The 19687-nt window shown below is 43.3% G+C and overlaps 1 protein-coding gene across 1 annotated transcript in view; it reads right to left on the bottom strand.

Annotated features, from left to right (window-relative positions):
* CHCHD3 (coiled-coil-helix-coiled-coil-helix domain containing 3) overlaps positions 1–19687 on the bottom strand; it is a 142754-nt gene that overhangs the window by 51866 nt on the left and 71201 nt on the right. Inside the window, exon 5 of the mRNA XM_018922345.3 lies at positions 5158–5241. Coding sequence (XP_018777890.2) covers positions 5158–5241 — 84 coding nt within the window. The remainder of the gene's footprint in view (positions 1–5157; positions 5242–19687) is intronic.

The raw sequence follows: 19687 nt of genomic DNA, 5'->3' as shown, positions 1-19687 counted from the left end.
CAGAGCCACAAGGTCCCACCTGAGCCTCCTCTGCTCCAGGCTCAGCCCCTGCCCAGCTCCCTCAGCCCCTCCTGGTTCTCCAGACCCTTCCCAGCTCCCTCAGCCTCTCCTGGTTCTCCATTCCCTTCCCAGCTCCATCAGCCCCTCCTGGTTCTCCAGACCCTTCCCAGCTCCCTCAGCCTCTCCTGGTTCTCCAGACCCTTCCCAGCTCCATCAGCCCCTCCTGGTTCTCCATTCCCTTCCCAGCTCCATCAGCCCCTCCTGGTTCTCCAGACCCTTCCCAGCTCCATCAGCCACCCCTCAGATTTCTGCTCCAGGATAATCCTATTCCCTCACCCCACAACTACATTCACACCAAACTGCTCAACACTTACAAGCATTTCTAGGAGCACAGAAACTTGGCTCCAGTGGAAAATATTATGATTAATATAGGGATCCATATCTTGCTCATTCCCACTGATAAACTAAGTAGTTGTGTCATACAGCAGGGTATTAAAATTAATTTCCTTCTGCTGCCATGACTTGGGGCAGGATTCTCCTAATGATGCATATTAGCATTAGGAAGCAGTGCAACATGAAAATAGCTGGGTTTGCTGGAGGACATTGGAACTGGGGAGTGCCATCAGTCTGAGCCAGAGCAGGAGCAGACACAGCTCACTGAGTGTCTGTGTGATACCAAAAGCACTGCAAGAACCAGGAGAGGGTCATGAGCCCTCGATAAAAAATGTTGTAAAGCAAAAGCAAAGGGGTGAAGGGAAACTGGGATGTCAGATGCTCTACATGGAAATTGTGTGCAAGTGTTGATGGGGAATGGAAGCTGCACTGCAAAGGGACACTGGAGATGCAGAGCTGGATATGAATAACATCTATGGACACTGGGGCTTGGGACTGGCACTGAAACCAGCAAAAATACTGCACCTCTCCCCTGGAATTAGAGGGACAAGAGGATTGTGTTTGGGATGCCCCCAGATGTAAGAAGGAATGATGGATCTGACTCCATGCTCTCAGAAGGCTGATTTAGTATTTTATGATACTTTGTTATATTAAAGAATGCTATACTAAAATGATACTGAAGAATAGAGAAAGGATACAGACAGAAGGCTAAAAGATAATAATGAAAACTCCTGACTCTCTCCAGAGTCCTGACACAGCTTGGCCCTGATTGGCCAAAGAGTCAAAACAATTCACAAGAAATCAATGAAACAATCACCTGTTGGATGAACAATCTCCAACCACATTGCAAAGCAGCAAAACACAGGAGAAGCAAATGAGATAATATTGTTTTCCTTTTCTCTGAGGCTTCTCAGCTTCCCAGAAGAGAAATCCTGGGGAAAGGGATTTTTCCATAAAATGTGAATGCCACACAAGAGAGTGAAGAAATTAGCAATTTTCCCTACAAACACCAGAAATGGAACAGCTTCAGCTACACAGAAGTGCATGAGTAAGGACAGACAGAGATGCATGTGGCACACAGGGTAGGAATGGCCTTCCTGGAAAAAAGGCTCTGATTCCACACTGGGGCTCTTCTTTATTCCAAAACAAATTCATTTTCTCCTTAGAGAGTCACAGAATGGCTTGGGTTAGAAAAGGCCACCAGGATCACCCAGTGCCACCCCTGCCATGGCAGGGCCACCTCCCAGTGTCCCAGGCTGCTCCATCCCAGTGTCCAGCCTGGCCTGGGACACTGCAGGGATGCAGGGGCAGCCCCAGCTGCTCTGGCAGTTCCAGCCCAGGCAGGAATTCCTCATTGCCCAGATCCCATCCATGCCTGCCCTCTGGCACTGGGAGCCATTCCCTGGCTCCTGTCCCTGCAGGCCTTGTCCCCAGTCCCTCTGCAGCTCTCCTGGAGCCCCTCCAGGCCCTGGAATGTGCTGGAAGCTCTCCCTGGAGCCTTCTCCTCTCCAGGTGAGCACCCCCAGCTCTCCCAGGCTGGCTCCAGCCCTGGAGCAGCTCCATGGATTCCTCTGGATTTGCTCCAGGTGCTGCTCTGTTGTCCCCAGGGCTGGGGCAGCTCTGCAGGTGGGGTCTCACCTGAGTGGGGCACAGGGACAGAATCCACCCCTCCCCTGCTGCCCACAGGGGGTTCTGGGTCCCAATGCCCACGGCCAGGGCATGTCCAGCTTCTCCTTCACCAAAATCCCCAAGTCCTTCCCCCAGGGCTGCTCTCCAGCCTTTTCTCCCCTCAGCCTGGATTTGTGCTTGCACTGCCCTGACCCCTGTGCAGGACCTTGCACTTGTAAATAAATAATTTACACAGTGTGGGCCACAACAACTCAGTGACTTCAGCACTGCTTTATCTCTGGGTTTTACTGCAGTCAAGAACCACCTTCCTCCCATGGGAGGACAATAAAAAACAGAGACAAATTCCCTTCCAAGCCCCACTGTGACCACATAAATCACAGCTGCAGAGCCCAGTCAGATGCAGAGCAGGGCAAGGTTGTTCTTTAAGTGCTTTGTTCAACTCTCTGCTATTGCTCTGCTGCTGTGGAGCATGTAATAACTAATAGCTTATGTGCTATCTTTGACCTAGAAACACTGGCAGCTGGTCGGGGAATTGCTGGGTTTTGGGGAAGTATCAAAAGGTTTTTAGCACATAAACCAAATTTATGAACAGTTATTCCCCCTGAGAATAGAATTGTTGATGTTTTACTATCCCAGCTGTCACTTGTGCACAGTTATTCTGTCCTGTATGAATACCCTGTAAAGGTTGAGCATCTTCCCTCAGTCACTGAAATATTTTATAATTGACAGGCTTCATCTGGCACTGAATATGGATAATTTTCTCCATAAGGAGCACACTGTGCTGACACTAATCTGTTCTGTTGTCATCTCCCTTTATTATCAACGTCTGCATTGTTTTTTCAGCAGCACTGAAGAACACAAATACGAAGCTTCTAATTGAAAAGGGTAAATAATCAAAAAGCCAATTAATCATCGAGATGAGCTCTGACACTCCATGATGCAACAGCCAGAAATACCACACAGGCATCACTGAAGTGTTTTTAAAGTGTGCTTATTTGATGTGGGGATGATCTGAGATTGTAATTAGCATTCTTTGTCACAGGTGACAGACTCAGATTGAACATTTCTTCATCCTGACACCAATTCTCTGAGCTCCACTTGCTCCTACCCCACCTCCTGTTCCCAAATTCCAGTTCTGCTGAGCAGCCCATGCTCTGTTCTGTGCACCTTCCACTGAAATCAGGGCAAGTTCAGGAACACCAATCCAGCCTCTTTCCATGCTCTGTCATTTCCACACCTTTTTCCATCCCAGTTTTCAAAACTCCCAGCACAGAAACTCCCAGGTGTCCCCATGAGGGAAGGTGGGATTGCAGGAGCTCTGACCCCTCTGCTTGTCCAGGTTTTCACTCTGAAATCTCCACCTCTCTGAAGAAATTCCAAGTCAGATTTGGAACACAGAGTTTGCTCCTCTCAGAGCTGGAACAGCACTTTTTTTGTGTAGGAGAGAGATGAAAATTTACCTTGATGACAACTTGGAAAAGTAGAGGATTTTACCTCAGAAACAGGAGTCAGAATGAAAAGAGAAGGCTTGGTACCACTCTGCACACAGAGCAAACATCACTCACAGTATAAAACAAGAATTCAGAACTTCTTGCTGAATTCCTGGGGATTTCCAAATCAAGAGATGGCAGAATTTCCCATTTCACATCCCCTGGGGGTGGCACTCCAGCAGAACTGCAATGAAGTTATTTAAAGTTCATTATCCCCCTTGCACAGCACAAGAATGTATTTACACACACTGGAGTCTTCACTGACAGCAGCAAGTGAAGCCAGTGACCTACATGAATGTGAAAAATGACCAAGAAAAACATCTAAAAAGATGTAAAAGGTCAAAAAAGGTGAAAGAAAAAGCTGCCCAAGACCCATGGCTTACCAGACACCCTTTGCCATGAATTATTCCACACTAAGACCCCAGAAAAATCCAGTTTGGATAAAATCCCACTGAAGCTTTTTCCTCTAACACCAAACCAGTTACTGGAGAAAAAGGAAAGTGTTCTTTGGAGGGTTTTTTTTTTTTTTGTGAAGGATCTTAATTTTTAATTAAAATATACTAAAAAATTTTAATACCTGTTTAAATAATGCACCTATTTGGAATCATTAAACTGATTTCCCCTCATCTTTTCAAACTCTTTTTCCTTGCCAAGAACATGGGACTTCATTAATGTCATCTTCACAAAGGGAGGACAAAACACCAACACGGTATCGGAGGGACCCTCGATTTAAAATATTCATTAAGACCAATTACACACCCTGATAATTAATGCAACATGTCCTTCCTCCTAATCCAGAAAAACAAGGGGTTTCCTTCTGGCCTGCTAAGCTGCATCAATGAATATGTATCTTGTTAATAATTTTCACAACCAACTAACACCAAAAAAATCCGAATTAATCACCAATGTATAAGCTGAGGGGTAAAGGAGGGAAATGTATTCAGGCTGGAGGTTACAACCAACCTGGGAGGCAGGAAATGATGGCAGCAGTAATTATTTGAAATTAACATCCTATAAAATAAAACCCTGTAAAGAAGAGGAATGTTAACAGCAATATGTTAAGGCACTGTCAGCAAGTCCCACAGCTTCCCAAGCTGCTCTCTACAGTTTAATTTCAAGTCTGTGATGAGATAAAGACACAGAAGTGTCTTTTAAACATGGTATAAACTTGGAATTAAAATTAAACTCTCCCTGTACTGATGGAGGAATCACTAATTCCACCCACTGAAAGCAGAAATTCGCCGTGTCCCTTCACACTTCACTTTTTTTTTTTTGTTGTTATTTTAATTTAAATTATTTTACTTGGTGACACTTCTTCATTTCCACTGGCTCTTCATCAGCGTTGGTACAAAATAACCTCATTATTTCATTTTTCTGTCTGTAATTACCGTGACAGATGAAATCCCACAGCAAATGTGAGAACTTTGTTAGGAAAGAAAACAAATATTCTCCCATCAAACCTTCCACCTTGTCGATATTAAGCCAGAAACAGCAGCAGCAATACAAAAATAACCCCTCTAGCCAGAATTTTAATCTTTATCTCCTTAAAAAAGTCATCTTGTAAATATAACCAGGAGCAGAAATGAACAGAAAGGGGAAAAAAGGGGGGAAAATGTTCATTAAAAGGAGAAAAAAAAGGTTTTACCCTCTCTTCCAGCCGAGCCAGCTGCTCTTTGTAGTAGGCATCGTGTTTCCTCAGCTCCCTGTCCTTCTCTTCCAGCTGCCTGGCCTAAAAAAAAGGAACAGAATAATCAAAATCCTGAATCCAGGATATTATCCATAGTTCTGGGCTTTTTTGCTCCCCTCCTCAACAGCTCTGCCCGAGTTTGCCCAAATGGATTTGGGACCAGCACCAGAATGCACCAGGCTGGGATTTAGTTTTGGTTTTAATTTGAATTAACTTGGCAAATCACTTCTGAACTTAGGAAAGCCTAATTCTAAACAGGTGGATATTTGGGAAGAACAAAATCCTTTTATATATTTGCTAAAAAGTGCATCCAAAACTCTCCTGTCCTGTTTAATTAGGAATCACTCCTCTGGAAACTCCCAGATTGGCTGAAGTATTCACGAGGCTGAAAAACCTGACCATGGAATCCCTCTCATGTCCAATAATCTAAAATAATACAGAACAATTTAAAATATTTATCTTTTCAATCCCAATATGACCTCAGTGTTCTTTTAAGAGATACTGCTCCCAGCAAATTGATGTTTTTTGGCTTTTCATCTCCAGCATTTCCCATTTTCTAGGATTAGGGGGACTCATTAAAAAGTAGAAAATACATTTAAAAAGCACACATGCACAGAGGAATTTATTAAAAATATATAAAGCCCTAAGTCCTGCAGTGTAAATAGCAGACAAGTGATTTTTAACAAGCTGTGAAGGATTTAACACCTAAATTATCAGTGCAAATACTTCCTGGGTTCAGCATTTTTTAATAAAATATCTTTAGTGATTAATAATTATCTAATAAAGCTCATTACAACAATTACATCACATATTGGACAGACACAAGACTTCATCCCCTTTGTCAGGATCAATTTTTGGGTTTTTTAGCAAACACCCAAGGAATACATTAAAAAGTTTGGATTTTCCCTTGTTTCCTCATTCAACTCCTTACCTTTGTTTCTATGTCCTGAAGCATGTAAAAAATGTTAAAATTCAAATTAAATTGATTTTATCATGGTGAACAGAAAGAATGCAAAATAAACCCCTCCACATGCATTTCAGGTGTATCTGGAAAAATGCAGAAAACTACTTGGGAATTCTTGGGGTCTTTTGTGCAACTTCTTCAAAAATGTCCTAAAAAAATGTAATTGGGATGAATTAAACTCTTTCCTCTGCCAGCCTCTCCCTCAGAATTCCATGCCCTGTCCCCCAGCATTTAAATCAGCCTTGCCTCACTAATTTCAACTTTCCAGAGCTCATTCCAGGAATTATTCCACAGCCCAATTCCCATGGTTTGTATTGGCCATGGTTTGTGTCTCCTTGCAGACAATCCCTGGTGATGTCCCAGACCTGGTGCTGACAGAACCTCTACAATTCACTGCAGGTTTTGTGTCCCCCCCAAACCATCCCCTCCCAAAAAGGGATTCATGGAATGGTTTGGGTTGGAAGGGACCTGAAAAATCATCTCTAATTCCAGCCCCAACACCTCCCACTGTCCCAGGCTGCTCCAAGTTCTGTCCAGCCTGGCCTTGGACTCTCCCAGGGATCCAGGGACAGCCACAGCCTCCCTGGAAACTTGTGCCAGAACACCTCAGATTCCAGATTTAATATTCCAGATCTCATATTCCAGATTTAATATTCCACACCTCATATTCCAGATCTCATATTCTCTATCTTACATTCCATATCTCATATTCCAGATTTAATATTCCAGATATATTTCGTATCAAATATTTATTCTAGATCTCATATTCCACATCTAACATTCCATATCTCATGTTCCACATCTCATAATCCATATCTAACATTCCATATCTCACACTCCAGATCTCATATTCCATATCTAATATTCCAGATATATTTCATATCTAATATTCTACACCTCATGTTCCATATCTAACATTCCAGATCTCATATTCCAGATATATTTCATATCTAATATTCTACACCTCTTATTCCACATCTAACATTTCAGATTTCATATTCCAGATCTGATATTCCAAATCTCATATTCCAGATCTAACACTCCGTATCTTATATTCCATATCTAACATTCCATATCTCATATTCCACATCTAATATGCCATATTTCCTATAATTCCATATCTCACATTCAGTATCTTACACTCCATATCATATATTCCATATTTCATATTCCAGATCCAACATTCCATATTTCACATTCAGTATCTTACACTCCATATCTCATATTCCAGATCTAACACCTCATATCTCATACTCCAGATCTCATATTCCAGATCTAACACCTCATATCTCATACTCCAGATCTCATATTCCAGATCTAACACCTCATATCTCATATTCCAGATCTCATATTCCAGATCTAATACTCCAGACCCAACATTCCATATCTCATATTCCATATCTCACATTCCATATCTCATATTCCAGATCTCACATTCCAGATCTCACATTCCATATCTGCAAGGCATCTTCATGGGTACCCAGTGCAAATATTCCATCTGTAACCATCCCAGGATCCCCAAAGCACAGAAGGTCTCCAGAACATTCCTGTTGTGCAAAACAGGCCAGTGGCAAAGAAAAGAGATCCTGAATATTCCATAAAGCTCAGGAGAACTCGGTCAAGGTTTAGTTCTTACAATCCAATTGCTCTCCCCATGATTCTATCCATGAGCTGGAACTAAAACTGACTTTGGAAAGGCAATGGATGGAATAAAACCCTGGGAAGAACCTCCTGACTGGATTCACTCGCCCCATTTCTGACAACTCACGAGGCCACAGCTTTGCAGGTGTAAAGCACACCAGGTCAAGGGCACAGCAAGGACAGAAGAGACAAAACCCATCCTTACCCTCCAGGATTTGAGCTGAGCTTAATCCTTTTCCTCTCTCTTGTTGTGATCAGGGAATGCAGTAACATTTATTCCAAGGATATCCCTCAGAACGGAAGATTTTGCTCTGGAAATTTGATTAACTTGGGAAGTTGGGTTGATTTTTGGGTTTGGTTGCCTGTGACCCTGCCCAAATAATTAATCATCAAACCAGCTGGATTTTACTGCTCTGCAGTGACACTGCTCATTGTGCTGATCTGTCACTGATAAAGGAGAAATAATGTATATAAAATACTAAATAATCTGTTTATCCAAAGCTTGCTTCCCTGTGTTGTGAAAGGAACTGCAAGATCTGGTTGGCAAGGAAGAAAATCAGCAAAAAGGAGTTTCATCCACCCCAACACTTGTACAGGAACGCAGACACAGCAAAGTTCAAATGAATTAATAATAAATAAAATTATTCATTTATACAGGAGAATATAAATATGCCAAGAGAGGAGAACTGAGTGCCAAAATACAAACCTGTAAAGTAATATTATATTTATGGGGCTGCAGCAACAAGATCCCTGTGAATGTCAATGAGCTGCAAGAAAATAATTAAGAACAGCCATGTTTTCAATTAGCTGAATGTTGCACTTCAGGTGTAAATGAGGCACTGGAACAGGTTGGTTGTTTCTTCACGAAAAGCTCTGACAGACAAAACCTTTTCTTTAAAGAAAAACCACCCAAATTTAACACCCAAACCAGATCACTAACATTAAATAGAGGTTCTTCACAATCACAGGGAAATTGGACCAAGATTTAAAGGTCAAGCTGGGTTTTGTTTTCAAAGGTAGCACCTGGATTTGGACAGCACTGGTAGGAGTTGCCACCTCTAGAAAAATGGATTTCTTCCCTACAAAAAAATCACCTTGTGCCTGACTGCAGGGACACCTGAGAGCCATCTGGGACAAAACCAAACCCTGCTCACAGTGGATACAACAAAAACATATTTATTTTGTCCTCTGTGAGGCAGAACAGAGCAAATAAGCAGCTGGTTGAAAATCTATGTTTAATAATTAAATTTTAAAAATAAAACAAAAGGAATCTGTTGCTGGATGCAGCAAGTGCACCAAGTGCATGTGGTCACAAATTGCTTTTATTTAAGGAGTGGATAAAAAATTCATTGTCAGGTGGTTGAATGTAGGTTTGCAGGCAGATTTCAGACTCAGCTCCTGAAGCCTTTGGCAGTCCCAGGTTTGGAGCACAGACATTTTTGGTGTCCCCCCAAACCACCCTCTCCCAAACAGGGATTCATGGAATGGTTTGGGTTGGAAGGGACCTAAAAAATCATCTCACTCCAACCCCAACAACTTCCATTATCCCAAGCTCCAAGTTCATTAGCATCCCAAGAATTCCCAGTGGAACTGCTGAGATGGCTCCACTTTGGGTTTCTCTGGGAAAGGAATGCTCTGCTTCAAAAGAAGAGTCCAGTTTGAATTTATAAATTAACACCAGCCAGGTGAAAGTCCCTTGAAGGTCTTGCCTCAGGATCATCTCACCAAATGTCAGGGGATGGGGCAGGTGGACACCAAGGGACTGGTGACCTCCCAAGGCACAGCCAAGGATTCCAGACCTGGCATAGAGGCTGGAGGCTGGAAGAGCTCCTGTCACATCAGGTTTGTGAGTGAGATATTCCAAAGGAAATGCTGACCACAGCAATGAGGGCTCCTCTCCTGGGAAAGCCCACATGGAATATCTGCAGGTCTTGAGATGAGCCTAAGGAAAAACTAACGGATTAAAGGTTAAAAGGAAGTGGTGGCAGCTCCCTAAGCACCATCCCACAGGAGATCTGCTGGCAGCTCAGCATGGGTGGGATGCACCAGAACAAGAGAAATCTCAAAACATCATCTTCATCATCTTCTCAAAACATCATCTTCTCAAAACATCATCTTCATCATCTTCTCAAAACATCATCTTCTCAAAACATCATCTTCATCATCTTCCCAAAACATGATCTTCTTAAAGCACCATCTTCTCCAAACATGATCTCAAAACATGATCTTCTCAATACATCTTCTCAAAACGTCATCTTCTCCAAATATGATCTTCTCAAAACATCATCTTCATTATCTTCCCAAAACATGATCTTCTCAACGCGTCATCTTCTCCAAACATGATCTCAAAGTATCATCTTCTCCAAACATGATCTCAAAACATCATCTTCTCAAAACATCAGCTTCTTAAAACATCACCCTCTCAAAACATCATCTTCTCCAAACAAGATCCTCTCAAAACAACATGATCTTCCTCTACCACACTGCTGGAGGTTTTCCATGTCTTTTCCTGCCTGAGGTTCACTGCCATGGGTTAGAGCCAGGTGTGAATTCCAGAGCTGGGAACTCAGGTCCAGGCTGTGAGTGTCACATTGTAAATCAGTTTTTGGGCTTTTCATAAATCACAGTTTGGTCTGGAAGGGACCTTAGGAATCATGTCCCAAATCCCTGCACAAGCAGTGACACCTTCAACTCCATCAGGCTGCTCAGAGCCCTATCCAGCCTGACCTTGGATGCTTCCATCCTCTGAATTCCTCTCCCACTTGCGCAGGTACAGCCCTGTGCCTCCACGTTTGCACACTGATAAAATCAGATGAAGTTTCATTATTTGCATAAATTATTATGATCAGCAAAACTACTCTCCTCTTCCACTGCATGGAGTGTCCCAAGAAAAAGAATTCCCAATTTCCACATTTCATGGATGTTGAATGGCCCCAGTTTCAATTTCTGACCTTCTTTTTCAGCATATAAATACACTCATCATACTGAACAGGCAACACCAGGAACCTATGGATATTCTTGGGAACAGATGCTGGTCCCCTCCCCCTCAAAGAATTCCTTTTAAATTATCACCATGCACAAAATCATCCCTAAGCACAAAAAAATCATGTGGACACATCACTTGAAAAGAGGGATGTTCATTTCCACTTGTGGAGAATTGTTAGGAATTGGAAATGGCAGCACCAATAATGCATCATAAAAAGGAGTCGTTGACAAGTGTAATTAAAACAAGCTTTTGTAATTACCACTAAATGTGCTACAGTACATTTTCTAAAAATAATGAAGTCCTAAAAGAGTGAGTTGAGCAGATAAAAAAGATCACATTGAGAGGAGGAGGCTAATGGAGAAAATTAAAAAATTGAATTTATGAACAAGTAAGGATCTAGTGTAGAACAGAAGATGTGACAAGAAGCTTCATTTACTGAATCTCATTAGAGACCAAAGGAGAAAAACACAAATGTACAAATGCCAAGAAAAGAGTTACAGATTCCAATCCTAATGTGAGTCATGGGAATATGCACAGGAAAACCCACAGGAACGTCACTCTCCACCAAGGCAGAAATTCATTGAGGTTGTTGTCCTTGATGCCCTGTGAAGGCTGAGCTAGAGCAGAGGCTGGGCAGAGTTCCAGAAGGAAGCAGGGATTGATTCCAAGGATCTCCTCCATGGATGCACCTTGGGCAGCACCAGAGCCCAGCCAGGGCTGCCCCCAAGATGACCCAAAATGGCCCCAAAATGCACCAGCGCTCCCGGGGTCTCTCCCTGGGATCAGCTCTGCTCCATTCCCACCTTGCAGTTCATTGTCCCAGCCCAGCTTTAGCCCAGGCACTCCCACCCTGCTTGTTTTTCTCTCTCCAGCCCACGGGGTTTGTGCTCCTGGGCTGGGATTTGGCTCATTTGTCCTTGGTGCCCAGCTGGAGCAGGAATTGTTTTGTCTCCCTGCTCTGGGCACAGAGCTCACCATCCCATAATATGAAGCCCAGACCCACACACCAAAGCAGCTCAGAATGTGAACAATATAAAAGCCAAACTCTGAGGCATCACCCCAACAAGAACTTCTGTTATGCCAGAATGAAAAGATGAACAAGGAAGATCTCAGAATCCCTCAGGCTGGAAAAGCCCTCCAAGACCATCCAATCCAAGCTGTGCCCAGTCCCCACCTTGTCCCCAGCCCAGAGCTCTGAGTGCCACCTCCAGGCATTCCTTGGGCACCTCCAGGGATGGGGACCCCAAATCTCCGTGGGCAGCCTCTCCAGGATGTGGGACACTGGAGCAGACAGGCCCAGAGGGATCCCAGGGGTTTCTGCTCCAACAGGGCCAGGGAAGAGGCCACAGCTGGCACCCCAGGGCTGAATCCAGCTGGGCTCTGAGAACTTCCCAGCACGGAGACAGAGAAGCTCTGCTGAGCCTTCTCCATCTGCAAGGGACAGGGCTCGTGGAGGAGAAGCAGCAGGAGAGAAGCTCTGAGTCACCACTCACTTGAGAGGACCCCAGGTTCTTCCAGCCTGATTTATTTTATCATCCTACCCCAAAACAAGGGCAGAAAAATCTGACATTTCTACCAAGTGAGCAGAAATGAGCAGTTACAGAATCCCAACTTGGTTTGGAGTGGAAGAGATTTCCAAGACTCCAAGACTTCCACCTCATTCCAACCCCTTCCACCAGCCCAGGCTGCTCCCAGCCCTGTCCAAGCCATCCTTGTACAATATCAGCCCTTAGGAAAAGCTGCCACTTCTCACCAAGCTCCCAGAGAACCATCTGCTTAGCTCAGCTTCAAAACAACAGACTCTGAAGACTTGATTTCCTTGCAAATAAAAATTAAAATACACTCATGACTATTCTAGTGATTAGCAACAGGCAGAAAAGCCTCGTGTTTCCATCCAACTGTGGTTCAAAGGAAAAAGAAATGCTGAAAAAAAATCTGAATTACATCTCTGTGTGTCACTGGGAATGAAAGAGAGGCTTGACTTATTCCTGAAACTCTATCCATGCTTTTCAGTCAGCCAACACAGTCCAAGGAGATCAAACATTTTAAAGACTATCTGTACTGCTGCCAGGTATTTGTAGCAATTCAAATATTGTCTCTAACCGTGGCTGACAGCTTCTGATGTTTCAGTCATGTGTCAAATATGGAATTTTTCACTAAACTGAAAGAAGCAGACTGCTCCACATGAGCCAAAGTGGATAAAACAGAGCAAGAGGACCGTTAGCCTGTAAAATTCAGGGAAAAAACTGTCAGCAAACTGATTCAGGACTGTGTTCTACTTCCATCTTTGTTCTTACACTGCTATCGTAGCAAATCATAAATATTTTTGCCATTTTTTACCCTGTTCAGAATTGATATTAATGATGATTTTGCAGAAATACTTTTCGATTCCTGGATTAAACAACAGAAGGGTAAAGAAAAGTTATTGCTAAGCACAGTCAGCCAATATTTGATGCATTTTTAAACCAAACATGATGTAAAACAAAGCAAAACATAAGGAAGCACCACCCTTCCAAAAATCCACCACTGAAATCCAAAACCAAGCCAGAGAGAAATTTGCACCTCATACCCAAACATTCAGAGAAATTGAAGCTTTCCACCTAGGACTCTTCACTCTTCTGTCCAAACCCAGCACCATTTATCACCAATGCTGTATTTCCATCATTTAAAAGCCCCAATTCTCGTGCTTTGTAAACTGAAGACTCGATGGACTGCACAGAAAGAGTGAAATAATTCTCAGGGATGCTGCATTAATAAAAGCAATAAAAACCCACCACCTCATTGAAGCCACTTCAAAGCCAATCTCATTTGGACTCCCACTGAAAACCTCCTGTATTTTGTGTTTATTGGAAGCCTCCAGCATCAGGGGCCCTTCTCCAGAGTTATTTTCCATCTGTGAATATGACAGAGGGGCCTTGGAAAATGTTAAGATAGACTCTGAAATGTTAAGCTCTGTGTCACACCTGTGTAAGTAGTATGATAAATAATTGTTAGATGAGATGATTGTTTAGTATTAAATATAATTATTGTATAATCCTAAGAAGAATCATGAGAAACTTGTGTTCCTGATCTAAGGAGGCCATGCTTGGCTGAAATCTATGTATACAATAGAACAATACAAGTTTAATAATTAACATGAAAGTTATATAACAATAGAATATAAAAGCATATCCATGCCAAACCCATCTTGGAGTCAGATTGGGGTTTGTACCCCTGACACCCAGAGCTCTTCAGTAAAAGCATCTGCAAATAATCATTTCTTGTGATTATGTGTTCCTGAAGGCTAACAAACATTCCACTTCTTCTATCAAGTGATCCAAACCCTGCATGAATTGATGTCATTCCCTCCCAGCACAAGGTGCCTCATGCCCAATCTGTGATCCTGAGAACCAATTCCCACTGAAGGCAAAAAGTGACAATGCCCAAGGAGGGAAATCCTCTCTGGAACAGCCAATAAAAGGACATTTATTGCTGCTCTGCTATTCAAGGGATTGATTTCTGCTCAGGACAAGGAACTGAGTCACTTGTAATTACATCAGGTGTTTCTCAGTTTGAAAGACACAAAACAAGCAGAACCTTCATCTGTGGATGTTCAAAAAGGCAATAAAAATAGAGATATCTGTTGTCTTAAAGGTATTTTAGCTGTGTTTTTTGGAATTTTGATCTTGCTAAATTGAATTCTTCTATTTAGTAATAAACAAACCATCAAAACTCATTGATTCTGTCTCAAATTATGCAGCCATTTTATTTTTCAGAGATTTTTCTATTCAGCTGGAGAACAAAAGAACTGTAACCAGCAGGTAATTCCAGACTGAAGATGTAACTCAGAAACAAATTCATCTTTAAGCAGAATATTTGACTTAACAGTGAAATTCAGGGATTAACCTCACCATTGCCAAGGGAACATAATTTTGGTGAACTTTTGGAATGTGCAACTTTCCCCAAAGACCTTTTGGCATTGAGACATGCAAAAAATTAATTTACACTAGTGGTGGGGACATATATCAAACTAAACATTTATCCCAATTAATAACTCAGTTTTTAGCTCTGTTTCCTTTTTTTCCAGCACTCTGAAAACTCAATTCAAACAATTAACAGGACAGTTTGCAGTTCTTCACTTTATAGCCATAAAATATTTAACCAAGTGTGAAAATCCTAGGTTAATACCAGGTTGTTACCATAACTCTCTAAATTACTACCTACAAACAAAGAGCCAGCAAAGCCCTGGGAAAGGGGGAGAACACAGCAGGATTTAATGCTCTTTGTATTTTAATTACTAAATTACAACGCTGGTCTTTCAGCTTTTTCTTTAAAGACTGAACAAGTTATTCTGAAAGAAAAGCACCAGAGAATTATTACCTTGAGTAGAGCAGCTCTGAAAGGGGCTGGGATTGATTTATGCATCGATTATTGGTGAGGTTTTCCCTTTTATATAATCCTATAACACGTGTCATTGAATTCCTGTGTCCAACTTCCACTCACTGCACTTTGATTTCTCCTCTCATTTGACTGCAGAGTCTCCAGGGCAGAGCCTGGAACTCACTACACATCTGTGCAGTGTTTCACAGAATTATACTTCAAGCTCTGCTGGTGTTTGTGTTATTCTAACAGAAATAAATAATATTCTCAGCACTGAAAATATTCAAACTGGATGGGAAAAGCTGATTTAATGCAAGACAGGAAGGGAAACAAAGACTTGAGCATTGTGAAAATCATAGTAGAGAAGTAAATGACAGTAATTTTTGGTTTTAATAAATGACAATAATTTTTGGTTTTAATAAATGACATGAATTTTTGGGTTTAATAAATGACATGAATTTTTGGGTTTAATAAGTCCTCGCCCTGTTCAGATGGTGAATGTCTGAGTGTGCCAGGAATTTGGGAATGGGCAACTGAACAAACCCTCAAAATTATGAATATAATTAAGAAATTGGAGGCAGGAGATACATGGAAGAGAGGGACTGATGCTGACATTTCTGTTCCATGCTCTGACATCCCTGTCATGAACATTTACTGACACAACATTTAAAGGGTTTAACACTGCAGGGATTGTTCCAAAAACATGGTTCTACATGGTTCTACTAAAATGTTTATACAGTTTAATGTAAATTCTTGTCACACTTGGAAAGAATAAAGCAGCTGTCCAACAGAATAGTCAAAAAAAATTCAATAGCACAGAAAATTATTTCTATTAATTCTGTGAATAATTCTTATGCACAGAAAAACATAAAGCAAGTAATCATGAACTTCAATGAAGGTTTTCATGGAAATTACTGCATTGAAATGGCCAAAAAGATCAAACCAGAGCAGATCATGGCAGGTAAAATCCCACAAGGGTTTGGGTTGGGAGGGACCTTGAAGTGCCACCCCTGCCATGGCAGGGACACCTCCAACTATCCCAGGCTGCTCCAAGCCCTGTCCAGCCTGGCCTTGGACATTTCCAGGGATGGATCCAATGAGAATAAGTGGAAAATAACTTGGAAACAAAAATCAGCACCAGGCAAGTGAAGTTTTTTTAGCCTGACTACAAATCCCCAGAGAAAAACTTGATTTTCCTGCAGGAAAAGCCAAGGCAAACTTGTCCCGTGTGTTAAAACAGCAAAATAAAAACAGGAAGAGATTTAGGAAGAAAAGGGGAAGGAGAAGACAGCACCACACTGGGATCACAGTATTTAACAGAAATAAAAATTCAGATCCTCCCAGAGCTCTGGTCACTCTCTGTGTATTTACATTCTGGTCACTGCCAAGAAAAGTTTAGGAAAAAAAAAAGCTGGAGCTACATCAAGACCAAAGCCCAGAGAAGAGCTGTGTGTACAGGAGAGAGGTACACAAAATAATTAAATGTTCAGAGAAGGTGAGCCAAGCTCTTCTATTTACTCCCTCTCATAATACAAGACCGAGGAAATATTCAGTGAACAGTGAAATTGAAAAGCAACAAATTTGAAACCAATTAAATGCATAATTAACCTGCAGAACTCATTGCCACAAGTTATCAGCGAAGCCGATCGCTCAGCAGAAGCTGAGAAGTTGAGATGTTTGTATTACCTCTGAAAACACCCACTGCTACCTTCCAACTGCCTCAGACTCTGGGTTCCTTGGAGCATCAACCCTCCCTGAACAAAATAATATTATTTTAAACAATTAACAACACTGAAATCTGTCATGTGTCAATTATTTGAGATTATAAGCAGAAGGAAACTCCAAGGAAGTGTTTTATTTCTAGTGGTGTCTGACAAAAAACCTAATTTGAGTCCTAAATTTCAGCCCCTTTCAGCTGCTGGGATGCTGTATTTACACAGCCAGGAAAACAAAATAAGTTTAAAATCGACCTTGCCAGCTTTTTTTACCAGACTCAAGATGAGAATTGTTATGGGGATGACAGATCCACAGGCAGAGCTTTCTGCAGAGCTGCCTCTCCTTGTTTAGGGCAACAGCTAAAGGGGGTGAGGAACTGCTGGGAAATGGAACTCAAGGTACAAAACAACAGAATCTCATCAGCTGGGAAAAGAAGAGTTAATGAGGAATTTAAAACTGCTGAGCCACAAACCCAGACTGGATCCAATGGCTTGAGCAAGTCTCTGCTCAATGAATTTCCCAAAAACGGCCTCATCATCCTGAACACAGAGAAATGCAGGCAGCCAAAAGAGCAAATTCCAGCCTGAGAATGAACTGAGGTGCTGAGGAGCACACAGGACACAGGGACAGTGATTCCATGGCCCAGGTTCACCAGAGAAAACCAAAACTGCTGGCTCCTCAGGCTTCTCCATTCCCACTTCCACTCTGGGGGAGGAGAAGGATCCAGGGAAATCTCAGGGCCTGGAGGGGCTCCAGGAGAGCTGCAGAGGGACTGGGGACAAGGCCTGCAGGGACAGGAGCCAGGGAATGGCTCCCAGTGCCAGAGGGCAGGCATGGATGGGATCTGGGCAATGAGGAATTCCTGCCTGGGCTGGAACTGCCAGAGCAGCTGGGGCTGCCCCTGCATCCCTGCAGTGTCCCAGGCCAGGCTGGACACTGGGATGGAGCAGCCTGGGACACTGGGAGGGGTCCCCACCCAGGTAATCCATGGTGCCCATCCTGCATCTCTTGAAAATGACCCCAAAACTGAGGAAGTGCCATCCCACGTAGGATGATGAGCTGTGCCCTCGGGTCACTGCGGTGCGCAGAAGAGCGTAAAGAACGTGGTGAGCAGAAGTTAAGGAAAGGGAGAGGGAAGGCATCCGGAGGGTCAGGGAAGGGCGACGGGAAGGTGAACGGGAAGGGACAGGGAGGGAAGGTGAAGGACAGGGCAAGGTGGGAAGGGAAGGGACAGGGACAGGGAAGGGAAAGGGTAAGGGGACAGGGACAGAGGGAACGGGTAACGGGACAGGGCAAGGAAAGGAAGGGGAAAGGAAATGGACAGGAATAGGAAGGCACGGCAAGGACAGGAACGGAAAGGAAACGCGGCAAAGGACAGGAAAAGTGCAAGGAAAGTGATGCAAGGACAAGAAAGGCACAAGGACAGGAAAAGATACCTTTCACCTTCCCCTTCCCTTTCCTTAACTTTCCCTTTCACCTTTCCCTTTCCCTTTCCCTTTCCTTTTCCTTTCCCTCTCCCAGGGACACCAGCCAGGAGTCTGGGTGCTGGCTGTGCAGAGTTTGGAGGCTCCACAATCCCTGCATTTTCCAAAGGAACACCATTATTGTAACACAAACATTTATTTTTGTTGTGGGTGAGAGTGTCTGGAAGGGAAAGCAAACACTTAAAAGCACTTTCTAAAAAAGAGGTTTCATCCCAGTCAATGGGATGCTTCAGGAAAACAGAAGCTGCCAAGAACTTCTACAATAATGGGGAAAAAAAATCCCCACCACCCTCTTTTGGGAGTTACTAAAACATGTCAATTTTTATACACTCTTTTTTCCCTGCCCATTGCTGTGAGTGCTCAAAAGCAAAGCTCTCTGCTGGATTTGTGAAGTGTAATTTTTTTTTTCCTGCATGCCTCCAATCTATTTGTCATGCAACACAGGCTGTCCAAGCCCACAGTGAGAATTAATGCTTAATTTTCTAAACGTGGAGAGACACACCAACTATTTGCACAAGTAATGGCAGTGGTATTTGCATGAAATTGAGAATGGCAAAGAATTGCTCAAATTAGATTAATTTGGAAATGATAGAAGAGTTACAACTTTGCTCTGTCCTTTAAGACGAAGAGAGAAAAATTGCAGAACAAAACATGACTGATCATAAATAGAGAAAAAGAGCTCATAAAATGTTTATTCAGCCTTTAGAACAGAGTACACGACACCCTGCTGAGATTCAGGTTATTCAACAAGATGTGGCTCTGCAATGAAACAGGAAAAACACCTGGGTGGGGATTGAAGGAATTCTTCCCTGGGAAGGTGAGGAGGGGCTGGGCTGGAATTGCCAGAGCAGCTGGGGCTGCCCTTGGATCCCTGGAATGTCCAGGGCCAGGCTGGACACTGGGGCTGGAGCAGCCTGGGACACTGGGAGGTGTCCCTGCCCTGGATGGGGTTGGACAGGTTGGGCTTTAAGGTCCCTTCCCACCCAAACCATTCTGTAGTTCCATGAATAAATGTGGAAAGTGTCACTGCCCTGGCAGGGGTGGCACTGGGTGGTGAGGCTGGAGAAGGGCTGGGAGCACAAACCCTGAGAGGAGCCCCTGGGGGAGCTGGGGGTGCTCAGCCTGCAGCAAAGGAGACTCAGGGCTGCCCCCAGCCCTCCCTGCACTCCTGAAAGGTGCCTGTGCCCAGCTGGGCTGGGCTCTGTCTCCAGCAGCACTGACACAGCCAGAGCTCACAGCCCCGAGCTGGGCCAGGGCAAATCCAGGCTGGAGAGCAGGAAAAAGCTTTTCCAGCAAGGGGGAGAAAGTTCTGCCATGGCTGCCCGGGGAGGGGGTGCA

This window comes from Serinus canaria, chromosome 1A, assembly GCF_022539315.1.
Source record: "Serinus canaria isolate serCan28SL12 chromosome 1A, serCan2020, whole genome shotgun sequence".
Taxonomy (NCBI): Eukaryota; Metazoa; Chordata; class Aves; order Passeriformes; family Fringillidae; genus Serinus; species Serinus canaria.
The sequence above is the reverse complement of the archived record's forward strand: the minus strand, read 5'-3'. Positions and strand labels throughout refer to the sequence as shown.